This window comes from Leucoraja erinacea, chromosome 9, assembly GCF_028641065.1.
Source record: "Leucoraja erinacea ecotype New England chromosome 9, Leri_hhj_1, whole genome shotgun sequence".
Taxonomy (NCBI): Eukaryota; Metazoa; Chordata; class Chondrichthyes; order Rajiformes; family Rajidae; genus Leucoraja; species Leucoraja erinaceus.
The window spans coordinates 42362272-42380495 of NC_073385.1; the positions used below are offsets into that span (position 1 = coordinate 42362272).

General features: G+C 41.7%; 1 protein-coding gene across 2 annotated transcripts in view; it reads left to right on the forward strand.

The window, feature by feature from the left end:
* prkd1 (protein kinase D1) overlaps positions 1 to 18224 on the forward strand; it is a 170521-nt gene that overhangs the window by 95241 nt on the left and 57056 nt on the right. For both annotated transcript variants that reach the window (XM_055640673.1, XM_055640674.1), the window contains exons 3-4: positions 4198 to 4329; positions 10192 to 10352. In XM_055640673.1, the coding sequence (XP_055496648.1) occupies positions 4198 to 4329; positions 10192 to 10352 (293 nt within the window). The remainder of the gene's footprint in view (positions 1 to 4197; positions 4330 to 10191; positions 10353 to 18224) is intronic.

Consider the following 18224-nt stretch of genomic DNA (forward strand, 5'->3'; position numbering starts at 1 on the left):
ATTGTTGTCTCACCCCCAGATGTATCTTCCCCTTCACCAGGGGGTTCACGGTACCTCCTAAATGATTCCTTTCCTTCTCTACCTGCTCGTCCAACTTGTCTAAGGGTACGCTCGCAAGGATACCCTCGTTTTAGTATCCTTTGTCTACCTTCTTTATCCTTAACTAATTGAGTTGTCTTTCTAGTCTGGCTGCTGGTACCGTGAACTCTCGGACTATGTATAATTAATGGAGCGGTCGGGTTTAAGGAAGTCTGTGCAATGGAATCTGATTGTCTATTCCGTTCACAAGCTCTACAAAGTGTATCTAAAACATGGGGATTGCAAGATGAATAAGATGGTGGACATGAATTCCTAATTTTAACACTTTCCCAATCTTCTACATAATCATCATCATCCTCCTAGTAACTAGTGCCAACCATTGGATCCTCACACTTAAAACGTATGGATGCCGGTTTCTCTGTGGAAATTTTGTTTTCCCCCTATCTTTAATGATCTCAGGTTCCTCTCTTCGGCTACCTGGAGGTTCAAATGCTTCAGTATCCTCTAATGTTTATCCCCTGCTTCAGAGTTACTTCCTTCCAACTTGCCATTCTTTCCAACACTCTACTCGTTTTCTGTTCCTTATAATAATTTTTCCACAATCCAATGAATTATTTTGCCTCTTCATTATTTCAATCCCTTCACTATATCAATTCCCCCTTTGGGCAATAATTTGCTCCCAAATTCTCTATTTAGTACTCCGGAAAGAATTCTCAATCAGTCAGCTTTTTGTGGAAATTCACTGCATATTTCTTGTAATGGACTTTCCGAGTCAGCAGTCATATCTTTATTTACGTGGTTCCCCATTCTGTTGGATAATGGAAGCAACTCTCAAGCTACTCACCCCTCTTAACAATTTACTCCTTTTCTAATTTCCGAAACTACCAAAGTCGTTTTTAAACAATATTCAAACATTAAGGTGCTCCAGGTAAACAACCAACCAAAATCACACACGTTCCTGCAGCCCGTTTCCTATCCCTGACCTTAATCTAAGCACATGCAAATGAGCTCTACACACAAGCAAAATCAAATACAGAAAATAAATTATCCCACATTATAATTATGCCTAACCACATTCCTGTATATACCATAAACATTTGTCTAATAGAGCATTTGTTAACCATACAGTTTCAAAATTAAATCACAGTATTTTTAATCCCTCCACATGGTGTGCTCAATCAACGGAATGATCCCTCCCTGACACAGCGATCGAAAGAATACAAACCCTGATCAAACCACCACGAATCAGATTCAAACAATACTAACAATCCCGATTTAAACAAATCCCTTATTTTCAAGTCAAATGCACTTTTACCCCAATTATCTAACACACAAAACCCTTAAGCACTCACACAGACAATACAAGTTGCGGTCTGCGATCTTAACATACTCTAATTTTTTTACATACACAAATATTTATACAGTTCGAATGTTATCAATCAGTGAACCTCTCCATCTGATACTGAAGATTTTCCCCTTCCTAGAGTACTCTTTGCTGAGGGGTACTACTTCTTAAATTACTACTTTTTCTCCTAAATGTTACTTTCCTCCTGCTAAGACTGGACTTCTATTGGGGGACCTCTTCCCTCCACTCTAAGTTCTCAGAATTAGGAGTACCCCTCACATCCAGGTACTTTTCACCAAGTAAACCAGATTCCCGTCTCTCAGTTACTCTTCGCTATCAGATACTAATCAACAATCAATCAGAGGGTTACTATTCACTGTTGATCAGCCGCTATTCAGAATCGATCTCAAACACGCACAAACTCTGGTTCTATTTACACAGAATTCGAATTCTACCATACGGGCAGAAATTCAATATGAAATTCTGTATTTGTAAACTTTGATTCTGCAAATCTAAGTTCGCTCTGTTCAATCAGTTTTGGTGTGTACCACTCAACGTACGCGGGCTCTCGAATTCAATTTACTTGCCCAATGAAATCTCGAATGGACTCGAGTATTCCCAGCCAATCTATACTCTAGCCACCGAGCCCAGTATCTTTACGAGATTCCTCGTCCGTCACTCCAGGGAGGGATTCGGATATCTTCATTTGAGTATAGGAGCAGGGAGGTTCTACTGCAGTTGTACAGGGTCTTGGTGAGACCACACTTGGAGTATTGCGTACAGGTTTGGTCTCCTAATCTGAGGGTGGATATTCTTGCCATAGAGGGAGTACAGAGAAGGTTCACCAGACTGATTCCTGGGATGTCAGGACTTTCATATGAAGAAAGGCTGGATAGACTCGGCTTGTATTCGCTAGAATTTAGAAGATTGAGGGGGGATCTTATAGAAACTTACAAAATTCTTAAGGGGTTGGACAGGCTAGATGCAGGAAGATTGTTCCCGATGTTGGGGAAGTCCAGAACAAGGGGTCACAGTTTAAGGATAAAGGGGAAATCTTTTAGGACTGAGATGAGAAAAACAATTTTTACACAGAGAATGGTGAATCCCTGGAATTCTCTGCCACAGAATGTAGTTGAGGCCAGTTCATTTGCTATATTTAAGAGGGAGTTAGATGTGGCCCTTGTGGCTAAAGGGATCAGGGGGTATGGAGAGAAGGCAGGTACAGGATACTGAGTTGGATGATCAGCCATGATCATATTGAATGGCGGTGCAAGCTCGAAGGGCCGAATGGCCTACTCCTGCACCTATTTTCTATGTTTCTATGTTTCACACAGGTGTGGCCTCTAACCAACCCAGGTTTTACCTGCTCAAAAGGATTTCCTTCTCACCTGCTTGGCACCGGGTGTCAGCGCCTAGCCTCTTCGTGCTTGCAGTCAATGCCGAGTTTCAGAACGCACCTTTCCAATAAGCACCCCCAGCAATGACAGGTTAAATGCCTCACCGCTTAGCACGTAAACCAGACTTGTTTTCAATATCCCACCAATTGGATACCAAATCTGCGTAGGGATTTTAACCCAAGTCTGAATTAATGGTTTTTGACAGCTGTCTGCAAACTACGACCTCTAACCCAGGAAAGGGCCTCTAACCCAACCCCAGCAGGGCCTCTAACCCCACCCTGGTTTTATGGGCCCCTAACCCAAAGGAGTGTTATCACCCCCCGTGCTTGCTAGATTCTGTTCTATGATCTTGCTGGGACCCTTTCCCAAGCCCGCGAATGATCAACCTGTTCTGACTAGCGAAGTGCCGAAAATCAATGCGAAAAACGCACAGTGGCACCGATTTCTGCACTCGCGATTGAGACAGCTCAATACCCTTAATTGCAAACTTGTGGTTGGGGGCCTGTAGAGACCCTGGACGAGCCCCCAATGTAAATAGCTTGTTCTAAGCTCCCCCCAGTCTAGTTTCAGTCAATAAAATACTGAGTCAAGCACTTGCGCAACTAAACTTTATTTTGGATAACACAACACAAATTCCCCTATACAATACCTAACTACCGTGGGTTTGATCCTTGTATCTGCTTGGCCAAGCCCTTCTAGCCTCATGCAAACTGAGACACTCCAAAAGGTCACGCAGACCTATGCGTTCTTCCAGAAGATCGACATTGGACCTCGTGGGTGCTACTTTTTATAGGTCCCCGAACCTTGAGGGGCCGAACCACATGGGGGTGGTCTCTTTATAAACCAATTAAACATATTAATAATAACAGTATATAATTGACAGTTCCCTAACCCAGTAATACAATCTTGAATACATTGCATTTGAAGGAAGCTTCTAGAAGGAAGCAAACAAGAATGAACACTGAAACATGTGCCCGGGTATTCAAACTGTTTCTCCAAGGCTCAACAGTTCGACCAATCATCAATTAGCAGGATGACCATCTCGCAACATTATTTATACTATTTACAATGCCTTTGCAGCAATCAAAATGGTGCATTTAGGGTTTGTTTGCAAAACTGCTATACATTTTATCAATTTAGGAGAAACAAGGAGAACACCTGGACCTCTCATCATCCTGCATACCAATCTGAGCCTAGACTGGCTGGCGCCATCCAAAGCCAGTAAATTTCAGCTGACAAGGGTTAAGCATTTCTGACAAGTGCAGGGATCCTCCATTTTAAGGTCTTTAATTTGGCCAGTATTAACACGTTAAGCCAAAGGGCATGTTTCCATGCTGTATGACCCTGTGACACTTATGTATTGTGTACAGTTACAGTTCCAACTATCTGACTCCTAAATTATTCTTCTTTGTGCAGCTGCCGCCACGTTTGAAGACGTCCAGATTAGGCCACATGCGTTGTTTGTCCATTCCTACCGAGCTCCAGCGTTCTGTGATCACTGTGGGGAGATGCTGTGGGGATTAGTGCGACAAGGGCTCAAATGTGAAGGTAAGCCACACTTTAAAGTATTCAATGCCCGACCTAACAAAGAATGAAAACATGTCATTGTTTCCTTGAAAGTGACATCACAGGTAGACAGGGTACTCAAGAAGGATTACAGTACATTAGCCTACATCGCTCAGGGTATTGAGTATAGAAATTGGATGTTATGTTACATTTATACAAGACGTTGGTAAGCAGAAACAAAGAACTGTAGGTTAGTTAATGCACAAAAAGAGACAAAGTGCTGGAAGAACTCAGAGGGTCAGGCAGCATCTCTGGAGAACAAGGATAGGCAACGTTTCATTTCAGGACCCTTCCTCAGGTTCCAAGACATTGGTGAGGCTGCATTTCAAGCATTGCGTTCAGTTTTGGTCACCCTGCATCAGAAAGGATATTTAATTTAGTTTAATACAATCAAGCCATCTACAGTGCACTGATAGAGGATAAATGGTAGAACGTTTAGTGCAAGATATAACATTGAAGATAAAGTTTGATTAATGAAAGTTCATTTGTCTCCAATGATGTAGATGTGAGGCCAGGACCACACTCTAGCTGATGGATTCTTAATGCAACGTTTATGTTTTTTAAGTGTTGGTTGGGTGTTGAACGAGTGGCAGAGTGATGAGACGCAAGCCTGTAAGAACCCAGAACAAAAAGAATAACTGTAAGAACAGTTGTTGAGAGGCCAAGGAACACACCCATAGAGGGAAGTTGGAATTGTTTCCGTTTTTTGTTTTAGAGATACAGTGTGGAAATAGACCCTTCAGCCCATCAAGTCCGTGCTGACCTGCGATCACCTTGACACCAGCCTGATGCTACACACTAGGGATAATGCACAGAAGCCAATTAACCTACACACCTTCACGTCTTTGGGATGTAGGAAGAAACTGGAGCACCATGAAGTCAGAGGGAGGGCATACAAACTCTATGCTGAAGGCATCTGAGGTCAGGATTGAACCCGGATCCCTGGCGCTGTAAGGCTGCAACTCTACCGCTACGCCACTGTGTCACCCCAATTGTAACTTGGGAGACTTTGACCACAAATTTAATTCTGCCAAACAAAACTAACATGTAAGAATAAAAACCTTGTCCATGTTAGTCACTGAGATATGGATTTGGACTATTATCTAATTTATACATTAAAGGTAAGCTGAAATTGTAGGGGTTTTCAAAGTATATAGTTTAGTTGTGAACTAATTTTACCTTTGTAGATTTTCTTTACGTTAACCTTAATAACTATACCATTCTTCCAATAACAAGAGAGCAGTCCTAAGCTACTATCTACCTCATTGGAGACACTTGGACTATCTTTGATCAGACTTTACTGGACTTTATCATGAATTATACGCTATTCAGGTTATTACCTTTCTCCTGTACCTGAACACTGTGGATAGCTTCATTATAATCATGTATAGTCTTTCCACTGACTGGTTAGTATGCAACAACAACTTTTCAATGTGCCTTGGTACACGTGACAATAAACTAAACTAAACTAATTCATGCCTTTATTAATGTAATACCAGTCTATTAGCATGTAACATGGCAAAATTATATGTAAATATTTAGAACATTAAAAGCTTTTGTCAACATTTTATCACATTATTAATGAATCATTGATTTGCTCAGTAATTTGTGGCAATAATTGAAATGTATAATGTACATACGTTTTAAGTAGAATAACATGATCAACAGTTACACAATTCACAATGCAATTAATACGTTTATCCATTCAAATGTCATCCATGTCTTTGAGCACCTTTGTTAACAATTTTTACACAAAGGCCTTAGCCCTTCTCTAAAGCATAAGATTAGGCCTCATTTTTGTGTCATGCTGTGACTATTGATTGAAATTATATTCTGCTATTTAAGTATGAACAGTATGTACAAGTTCGGAAGATAACATCTAATTAGTGCAACAGACAAAATGCCTCCTTTCATTCCCCACTAACAGAATGTGAAGGGCCTTCAGAATTATTTTATTCACAGTAGATGACAGGTTTCAAATGCTGTATTCAAGTACTGTATATTAAGTGTTTTCTTTAAAACTGAGAAGGTGTATTTTTTTGCCATAGAGAAAAGAGCAGCATTGCCCTTCCGATTTGACAGACTCCACTGAATATAGTGCTGTCTCAGCCCTTTCATTGACCTTGAGTAATTTACAACATTTGGAATAGGAAAATAATTTAATGAGGAACATTGTAAATATTTAACTCCAAATCATTGGTTCAAATGTTCAAGGGTACTTTATTGTCACATGTACAGAGGTACAATGAAATTCAATTCCGTATAAATTCAGTACGGGTATCACTATATATATATATATATGCACTTAGATACATCTTAGAAAAACATCTCAGCTACAGTCCTAGTGTACGGCAGTGGTATGAGACAGTATACTGAGCTGCCAGATATGGCAGCATTTTTAAGTCCCAGTTGTTGAAAGTGCAGGATTGATGGCCTGACCATGAAGGCCCGTTGTCCTGCAGATCTTGGTGGGTCAGCCTGTAATATATCCACCGCTGCAGGCCACGTCCGGTCCACACACCCGGCCTCTTGAAGCACCCATTGTAAACAGATCCAGGAGCAATGGGGTTACATGAGAGTTGAACAGGCAGCAAGGTGGCGCAGCAGTAAAGTTGCTGCCTTACAGCATCAGAGACCCGGGTTCGATCCTGACTACGGATACTGTCTGTATGGAGTTTGTACATTCTCCTCGTGACTGCTTGGGTTTTCTCCAGGTGCTCCAGTTTCCTCCCAGATCCCAAACGACGTGTGTGGGTTTGTAGGTTCATTGATTCTGTAAATTGTCCCTAGTTGGGCTGAACGAGCATACGGATGATCACTGGTCAGCCCGTCCCAGTGGGCAGAAGGGCCTGTTTCCACACTGTAAACTAAGCCTACTCAAGGCCCATAAACCAAATGGAAATTGAAAAAAAATTATACACATTTAGCAGATAAGGTAGTATCTGTGGAAAGAGAAACCAGGTTAATGTTTCAAGTTGAAAACTGTTTGTCAGAACTGGGGGAAAAGATAAAAAAAATAGTTTTAAGTTGCAGGAAAAGTGGGGAAAGAAATATAATGGATTGAACCCTCCTCGCCTGTGTTGAATTATCACCTGTCTAGGAAGGAATAGCAGATGCTGGTTTAAGCAAGATAGACACAAAATGCTGGGGTAACTCATTCCTCATAACTGATTCCTCCTGCTCTCTGGCTCTACGATGTGTCTGAGGTCTCGACCCCAAACATTGTCTATTCCTTTGCTCCAGAGATGCTGCCGAACCTGCTGAGTTACTCCAGCATTTTGTGTCTATATTCGGTATAAACCAGCATCTGCAGTCCCTTCCTACACAATAACAGATGTTGGTTTTACCAAATATAGTCATAAAATGTTGCAGTAACACAGCAGATCAGGCAACATCCCTGGAGATAATGGCAACTGCTCACATTATTAGCCAATGGTGGGCTCAGGCTAAATATGTTAACATAGGCTTTATTATTAAAAAGGCAAAAGAAAATTAAAAACGCTTCTCTAGACGATGTCTTGTTGGGCCTTCCACCTCTGGAGACATCTCCCGCTACGCGGGAACTCGATTCACAAGGTTATTTCCTCCCTCTTATCTGGGGTGGACCCGTGCATTAAATTCAAAGTGTTAATTTTACAGAAAGCCTCATGAAATTTGAATGTAAATTCATAATTGACAGTGATTTTCTAGCTGAAAACGTGAGGTTTTTGCATGTTTTTTTACACCAGCTTGAAATAACTTTATATACCATGAGGTGGAGTGCCATCTCTTTGTTTCAAAGTGGTTGTGGGCAGATTGCATCTTGTTTTCAAGAAGAATATTTACACTACAAAAACCTGGGAGTAACTCAGTAGGAATGGGTGACTTTGTGGGTCGAGACCCTTCTTCAGACTGTAGAAGGGTCTCGACCCGAAATGTCACCAATTCCTTCTCTCCAGAGATGCTGCCTGTCCCGCTGAGTTACTCCAGCTTTTTGTGTCTATCTTCGGTTTAAACCAGCATCTGCAGTTCCTTCCTATACAAAATATTTACGTCAGTCCTGACAAAATGAATCCCATTCTCTGCTGCTGCAATCCTATGATTGCATCTTATAATAGGCATCCCACTTTAACTGAAACTTGTTACTATTGTCTTCTTTACAATTTATTTTAGACTTCAGACATACAGTGCAGAAACAGGCCCTTCAGCCCACTGTGTTTGCGCCAATCAACAATCACCCCATACACTAGAACTATCCTACACACTAGGGATAATTTACAATTTTACCCAAGCCAACAAACCTGCACGCCTTTGGAGTGTGGGAGGAAACCGGAGCACCCGGAGAAAACCCACACGGTCACGGGGAGAACGTGAAAACTCCGTACAGACAGCACCTGTAGTCTGGAATGAACCTGGGTCTATGGTGCTGTAAGGCAACAACTCTACTGCTATGCCACTGGCTGCCCCAATTTTTCATCTACTCCCTGCACACTATGGACAATTTACAGAGGCCAATTAACATAAAAACCCACACATCTTTGGGATGTGGAAGGAAACCGTAGCACCTGGAAGAATCCCACTCGGTTATTATTTTCATGAGTAGCATAAATACAAGGAGGAAAATAGGCAGAGATTGGGTAAAAAATATCAGTGGCGTGATATACATTGTGAACAATTTACTCTTTTTTGAATTTTGAGGCCAGAACAGTAATCTACGACAGCCCATTCCCGATCTCACTTTTCCTGTTTGTCTGAGCGCAAGGGCAGCAAAACCTCTACAAATGTGCTCTGTATTTCATCAGCCCTTGTCTTTACATCTCTAGCCTTTGTCCAACCATCTGCCTAACAAAGCCCCTCTCACCTATATCCATCTACTACTTGCCAGGCTTTATCCTGCCCCTCCTCTCTTCTAGCTTTCCTCCCCCTCCCCCCCCCCACACTCAGTCTGAATGGTCCCAACTGGAAACATCATCTATTCGTGTTCTCCAGAGATCCTGCCTGGCCCGCTGAGTTACATCAACACTTCGTAACAATCCATACAACTCTATTTTGGAGGATTAGCTTAGTTTACTTTAAAGAATTACTTCTTGAAAAGTGAATCTTTTTCCAAAAATGTTTTACCATGATCTGTTTAACCAATTTAGTAGGGAATTTAGTTAGGCTGCTCAGCTGGTAGAGCTGCTGCCTCAAAGCGCCAGAGACCTGGGTTCACTTCTGACCTCGGGTGCTATTTGCCTGTCGTTTGCACGTTTTGCTTGTGACCGCCTGAGTTTTAGTTTAGTTTAGTGTAGTTTATTGCCACGTGTACCACAATACAGTGAAAAGCTCTTGTTGCATGCTAACCAGTCAGCAGAAAGGCAATATATGATTACAATCGAGTTGTCCACAGTGTACAGATACATGATATAGGGAATAGTGGAAAATCCGATCAAAGATTGTCTGAGGGAGATAGTAGCTCAGGTACTATCAATGAGATAGATGGTAGCTCAGGATTGGTCTCTAGTTGTTGGTATGTGGTTCAGTTGCCTGATAACAGCAGAGTGTAGATCAAAACACAAGATGAGATGTTAACCCATGGTTATTTTGGAGGAAATGCAGCAGACGAATTGCAGTTTGTCATTGGAATATTTGGCTAATGTAAGTACTGTAACCTCCGAAGTTGAATCGCCCCGACTCAATTACTGTGCATGCTAATTGCTGACCTAAATTGAGATGATTAGATTACTTTATTTGGGAGCTGTTCATCAAGACCTTCGATGGCTACTGTTCATTCTCATTGGGTGCAAGAACCGAGATTTTATCTTCAAAAAAAAAAAAATGCCTATTTCTATTGCTGATTGCATCTTTGCATTTAATTATTTGCAGGATGCGGGCTCAGCTACCACAAGAGATGTGCGTTCAAAATCCCCAACAACTGCAGTGGCGTGCGCAAAAGACGCCTTTCCAATGTCTCACTAACGGGTTTGACCGCTACACGGTCCGTCTCCAATGATCTGTCGCTGAGCGCACCAGATGAAATGTCACTGGTAGGTTGTCTTAAAGAATGCTTCACATCAGTAGAATATGAATCGAGCACACTCCCAGCTTTTCCTGAATGTTTGTTTTGTTTATTATTGCCACATGTATCGAGGTGCAGTGAAAAGCTTTTTGTCGCATGCTGTCCAATCAGCGAAAAGACTATATGTGTGTACAAGTAGAAGCAAAGAACTACAGATGCTGGTTTATACCAAAGATAGACACTTGCCAAAGATAAATGCATGATTACAATCAAGCCATCCACAGTGTACTGATAAAGATAAAGGGGACAAAGGTAGCAAGATAAAGGCCAATTAAAGATAGTTCAAAGATTTCCAACGAAGTAGATGGGAGGTCAGGACCACTCTCTAGATGGTTAGAGGATGGTTCAGTTGTCTGATAACAACTGGGGAAAAAACTGTCCATGAATATGCGTTTTCAAACCTCTGTGCCTCTTGCCTGATGTGGGAGGGGAGAAGAGGGATTGACCAGGGTGAGACTTGTTCTTGATTATGTTGGTGGCCTTGTCTAGGCAGTGTGAAGTGTAGTTGGAGTCAATGGAAGGGTGGTTGGTTTTTGTGATGGTCTGGGCTCCGTCCACAACTCTCTCTAATATCTTATGTACTTGGAGGCGGTGGGCACAGATGTACAATGGATAGTAATTTCTATGCATTGCTCTAATCCCATTTTTAACAGAATGTCTACCAAACGACTCCTAGGGTATAAAATAATCAACATCTGTTGATTTAGTCAGCAACATAATTTTTAAACATTTAGTAAATTACACACTTTGATTACACACTGTTAATGATTCATATTTGACATAATGATTTATTCAAACATCATCTTCAGCAGACGATTAATGTAGAATTATTCTAGGGTGATCTAATCACCTCATCCCTTCTGAAGGTAAAAATTAGAAGAACATTAAGTATTTTAGTGAAGTAAACATGTGAAAATTAATAAGCACAGTTTGTATTGTTTTACATGGTAGGTAGCTTGGTTCGTATACCTCAATAATTGCCTCAATTGCTTTTATTTAAATAGTTGTTAATTTCAACAAATTCTCTACTGGATATTAAAACATGCTTAATGATTGTGCATAATATTCCAAAATGTATGAGCTTTTACATTTCTTCAAAGAGAGCAACTTGTTATACCACTATCAGATGTTTACTGTGTTTTGCTCAGTGTTGTAGTGCTAGGCTCCACTTAGTAATCCGGTTTCATGTTAAGGTTGGGACCAATTTCGTGCACAGCAAAGCCCATTAGCTGGAAGTGGAGAAGTGCTCTTTTAGTACAAGTGACTGGAAATCTGTTGTTCCAACAAAAAATAGGTCAACTCAAAAAGTAGATGTAAGCAATCAAGGTCACTAAACTAAACATTGTATACATCTCCGCACATTGAAGGTTCAATTGATTCAACTGTCACTTGAGTTTGACTTTAGTGTAGTGCCACATGTAGCGAGGTTTATACCCAAATGTGCATACAAATAACAATCCAGATCAGGATTCAGAATAAAAAAATCCCCCCAAAATTCTCACAAATTATCAATGGACCGTCTTGCACTCTAAGTCTGCAAGACAAACCCCCTCAAGATATACCTACTTTGAAGATGTCCTCCTCCTCTCTCCTAATCAATCTCCTCAAAGTAAGTCTACTTTGAAGAAGCTCTCCTCCTCTGTCCAAAACAATCACCTCAAGACAAAAGCTCAGTTTAGTTTCAACTCTCCTGAGGTAGTTTATTCATCTTTTAAGAAACGTGGCATAATTTGAGTTTTATAGTATTAAGTAGTGTAGGATTCAATGGTGGATGAGTGCTGATATTTAAACAGGTAATAATTCAGTGATATCCCTGGCTGGGAAATTGTTTAATGCCACATCCTGGATGCTGTTTCCATAAAGCACAGGATGTAAGTGTTTATTTTACAATTTATTAAGATGGTAAAAGTCTCAAAATGATTAAAGAGGATAAATCCATACAAGAGCATTGAAATTAAGTGAAGATTACTTAAACATTTTCCCATTGAAAGCTCTAAAATATTAGAAAGGAAATATTAATGATTGGTGCATAATTCTTAATATTGATAATGATCAATAGAGCTTTAGAGAATTAAATTGGATATCGTTTGCGATTTGACTCATGGCTTTAAACTGCAAGCATACATTCCGATTGCTTGATAATGCATCCGCAGATCATTGATTTATGAATCTCTTCCCAAATCTTTCCTTGTTTTCCTTCCAGCTCATTATACATCTCGCACTGCAGTTGCAACGTTTGCCATTGTTTTTCTCTTTGTTCTATCTTTATTGTGCATATATGGGCAGCTCTGTTATAAAACAAACACAAGAACACTGCCCTGTTATCTCCTTAGCCACTTATTTTTATCAGTTATCACAGGAAAGAAACAGAACCTAAGAACTGTTTGTGTCCTTGATCAACAAACGGCTCGTTTACATTTTTGTTGAAACTTTCCATCTGTTCTGGCATTCAGTGTGAAATGAAAATGCTGTGCATTCCAACACAATGATGATTGGTTCTCTCCTATAAAGAACAATGGTCAATACCAAGATATAACAGTCATTCAATAAAAAAATTAGCTCTTATGTGATAATACTGATGACCGGGAGCAAAATACCCAAATACTCAATCTCCGAGCTTCTCAAGTCTTATATTAAAAAGGTGGCAGTCTCCATAAATGCTTTCTTTCCTCTCGCTGTTGCCCTATTCCACATGTAAGTGGCATGGAGGACCCGCCTAATGTCAATGTGCTGTATCAATGCAAGTGGTTATGTCTGGTATATATACGTAAGCTGCTTAAATGTCACCACACTGCTGTTAGTTCAACGCACAGCACCAACATGACCTTGACTGAAGTTCAGCAAACCATTAGCGTGCCTCTGAGAATGTCACCAAAAGGCCAGAATTATTTGATGATAAACCCATCAAACATGATCCATCATCACAACTGCCTATGAAATATTTTTGTAACCCTAATGTGCCATAAATACAATGCATTCTACTGAAATCGTTAATTATATGAAAATCTTCCAAATAATAGTATCAATTCTCAATTCTCATTTCTCAAGAATAGATAGTTTAGTTTAGTTTATTATTGTCACGTGTGCCGAGGTACAGTGAAAAGCTTTTTGTTGCATGCTATGCAGTCAGCAGAAAGACCACACAATTACAATCAAGTCGTCCATAGTGTAGAGGCTAAAGCATATAACATTTAGTACAAGATGAAGTCCAGCAAAATCAGATTAAAGATTGACACAAAATGCTGAAGTAACTCAGAGGGTCAGGCAGCATCACTGGAGAAATCGAATAGGTGACGTTTTGGGTCTGAACCCTTCTTCAGAGATGCTTCCTGACCCCTGAGTTATTCCAGCACTTTGAGTCTATAGTTGGTATATATCAGCATCTGAAATTCCTTCCTACACATCCAATTAAAGATAGTTTGAAGGTCTATAATGAGGTAGATGGGAGGTCAGGACAGCTCTTTAGCTGATGCTAGGACAGTTCAGTTGCTAGATAGCAGCTGGGAAGAAACTGTCCCTGAATCTAGAGGTATACATTTTCAAACTTCTGTACCTCTTGCCTGATGGGAGAGGGGATAAGAGGGAATGACCAGGGTGAGACTGGTCCTTGATTATGCTGGTGGCCTTGCCGAGGCAGTGTGAAGTATAGATGTATAGAGTAAATGGTAGGGAGGTTGGTTTGCGTGATGGTCTGGGCTACATCCATAACTGTCTGCAGTTTCTTGGGGTCTTGGATGGAGCTGTTCCAGATTATCCTGTGATTCATCCCGATAAAATGATAGCTTGGTTTGCCATTCAATATGATGGTGGCAGATTATTCCACATTTAGCTTGGGCCCCATATCTGAGGAAAGATGTGTTGGCATTGGAGAGGGTCCAAAGGTAGTTTACGAGAATGAGCCCAGGAATGATTGGGTTAGCATATGATGAGCATTTGACGGCGCTGCGCTTGCACTCATTGGAGTTTAGAAGGAAGCGGGGGGACCTCATTGAAACTTACCGAATAGTTGAAAGGCCAGGATAGAGTGGACGTGGAGAGGATGTTTCCACTGGTGGGAGAGTCTAGGAGCAGAAGGCACAGCCTCAGAAGGAAAGGACGTGCGTACTTTTAGAAAAGAGATGCAGAGGAATTGTTTTAGTCAGAGGGTGATGAATCTGTGGAATTCATTGCCACAGACAGATGTGGAGGCCAAATATTTGGATATTTTTGAGGAGATTGATAGATTCTTGATTAGTTAGAGAGAGTTTTCTTTATTGTCATTCAAACAATAGTTTGAACGAAATTGCGTACCTTGCAGTCATGACAGAAAAAAAAGCAACAGAACACACAATGAACACAGTTTAACACAAACATCCATCACAGTGAATCTCCAGGCACCTCCTCACTGTGATGGAAGGCAAAAAGTCTTATCTCTTCCTTGCTTGTTCTCCCGCTGCATTGAGGCGATCCCGGCTCTCGATGTTGGGGCCCCCGCCAGGTGATGGTAAGTCCCGCGGCCGATCCCAAGCTCCGCGAACGGGCCAATTCAAACTCTGCGACCCGGGGCGGACAAAGCTGCAACCTCCAGTCCAGCGGACGAAGCTGTTGTTGCGGGAGCTCCCGAGAATCGGTCAACAACCTGGGACCTGCGAGCTCCCGATGTTACCGTCCACAGGGCCCGCGGCCGAAGCCTCCGAAGCTCCGAAGTCGGGTTGCAGCCACAGCCTCCGAAGCCAGCCAGCTCCGTGATGGTTAGTCCACAGGCTCTGCCACCGGAGCCTCAAGGTCCATTCTAGTTGGAGGCCGCCAGCTCCACAATATTAGGCCTCAGTGCAGATGGAGACGGAGATACGACAAGGAAAAGGTCGCATTCCCGTTGAAGGAAGAGGTTTAAAAAAAAGTTTCCCCCCACACATACAGAACTAACCATAAACTAAAACATTCATCTAACAAGACAAAAGAAAACAAAAAAAAAGGAAAAGACAGACAGACTGCAGGTGAGCCGCAGCTGCTTGGCAGCACCGCTACTTCCGGAAGGTTCCATTAATAGGGGTGTCGGGTTATGGGGAGAAAGCAGGAGAATGGGGTTGAGAGGTAAAGATAGATCAGCCATGATTGAGTGGCGGGGTAGACTTGATGGGCCTAATGGCCAAAAATGTTCCTATAACTTATCAACTGCTCACACTTTCTTCCCTTATTTCACTATCTCTCTATCCCTAAGAAGAATATTTAACTCTTTTTGTGAATGTGCTAAGGGATTAGCTGCCTTCTAGGGTGGCACAGTGGCACAGTGGTAGAGCTACTGCCTGAAAGCACCCAAGACCCGGGTTCGACCCTGACTATGGGTGCTTGGCTCTATGGAGTTTGCACGTCCTCCTGGTCGGTGTGGATCTGGTGGGCCATAGGGCCTGTTTCCGTGCTGTACCTCTAAAACTAAAATCTAACACCAATGGTTCACTTCCCTCTGGGGGAAGAAACCTTTCCTCCTCGGTATCTCCTCAGTCCAATCCTGTAAGAATTGTAGACAGACACAAAATGCTGGAGTGACTCAGTGGGTCAGACAGCATCTCCGGAGAAAAGGAATAGGTGACGTTTCGGTTGAGACCCTTCTTCAGACTGAAAGGATTGTGCTAGATAAGGAGGAGTGAAAAGTACAGCCAGAGGGTTTTGGTTATATTTTATCTCCCTATGCAGTCTTCTCTGTCCTTGACCTCTTCCACAGCCAGCGTGAGGCCACACGCAAACTGGAAGAACAGTACTTTATTTTCTGCTTGGGTAGCTTACAGCCCAACAGTATGAACACTGAATTCTCAAATTTCAAGTAACATACCCCCCCAACAACCCTCCCCTCTTTCCTCTGCCCCCCTCGCCCATCCTGGTGTGCACGCATATTTCCTGCCATCCCAGTCACCCTTCTCAACTCCTCCTCTTCATTCACCTTGAGGGGATCATGATGGGGATCGTGGTAGAGTGAATAACAAGGGAAATGGATCGGATGAATGTTCAGAGTCTTTTCCCCAGAGTAGAGCAACCAAATACCAGAGGACATAGGTTTAAGGTGAAATGGGAAATATTTAATTGAAACATGAGAGGCAACTGTTTCACCAGTGTATGGTGTGTATAGTTTAGTTTAGAGATACAGCGTGGAAACAGGCCTTTCGGCCCACCAAGTCCATGCCGACCAGCGATCCCCATTCACGAATTCTATCCTCTTCGGGAACAAGCAGGGGCTGGCTTGGCGGCTCCCTCTACTGGCCGCGGCCTTCCACTGCTCAATTTAATTTCAATGTTATTGAAATTTTGCTTCTCTATTAAATTCCACTGCTACGCTGTTAATTGTGCAAATTTATCTGCAATACAACATTGGCTCAATGTCAGTGAAATCATCGCTAACCTTTTTAATGTGGAGCTGCTAATAGTCCATGGTGTCATTAACACACAGGGTGCCATAGGGGTATATCCATTAGCCCATCAAAATGTTAACATTAACTGAATGAGTCTCTTTGAAATACTACCCCAATGGATGTTATTAATATATTTGTGTCTTTAAGGTGTTACAGTAATACTAACACCAGCTCACTCAGTGTTACTGGAATGTGAGCATCAGCTTCAATGGTTATCACTGAGCTAATAATGATAACCAAATAAAAATAATTGAAATATTGATATTATTCCATTGAATATTACTCAAGTGCTGGCATTACCCCAGGGTTCAATTAAACACTAATATTAGCCAGGCCATTGTCACTCAACAGCTAATTTTAATTAAATGAATATCTATGAAATGATAATGTTAATTAGCTCAGATTGCCAGCATTTAATCTCAGGTAAGCAGTTAACGGTTCATCTTGAATTGGAGCTATCTTAATTGAAGGTTATTAAAAAAAATAGAAGCAAGGAACTGCAGATGCTTCGTTTACACAAAAGAACACAAAATGCTGGAGTAACAGCAGGTCAGGCAGCATTTGTGGGTAAGGCTAATGGTTTGAGTTGGGATCCTTCTTTAGCACTACGAAATTACTTGCATAATATGATTTTTAAATAACAAAAGGACACAAAGTGCTGGAGTAACACAGTGGGTCAGGCAGCATCTCTGGAGAATGTGAATAGGTGATCTTTCAGGTCAGGACCCTTCTGACCCTTTGTGATCAGTCTGCCCCCTTCGGGATAGCAATGCTAATCCCAGCCAATGATAGATCCTGCACCCAGCTGATCTTTGAACGATCAGAGGCCTTGTCCCCAATTAACCTCTTTTATTTAATCAAAACATTTATTTAATTATTAAAAATAATATTTACAATACTATAAAACAAACCAGAACCCACCGCCATATTATAAGACAAACAAATATACTAAATAAACTACTAAACAACTATGTTACAATCCTTCGCAAGGATGCATTCAACCCCCCGCGGTGCCCAACGGTCCTGGAAATCCCCCAGGGTGCCCGTGGACAGTGCGTAGTCCCTCTCCAACACCACCTGGATGTGGACGTAACCCCGGAAAGGGGCAGGCAGCCGGCTCGGGCAGGCATAACCAGCTTTATTTTGTAGTATCAGAAATAATTAATTTAATTATGGTCACGATACAAAGCAAAACCATGGTAACACACCCACTACCATAGTACAAAATCACCAAATTATCTGGACACTAAATTTTCAATATACTATATACTAAGTAACTACTATACAACTATATCCCTCTCTAACACCACCCGGGCGCGGATATACCCCTGAGAAAGGGGCAAGCATCTGGCTCGGGTAAAGCACTCTTCCGCCTGGCGCCGTGACTCGCGGATGGCCAGCTTGGTCACCCAATGAACCTCTAGTTTGGGAACCATCACTGGGTCAGTCTGGTATCC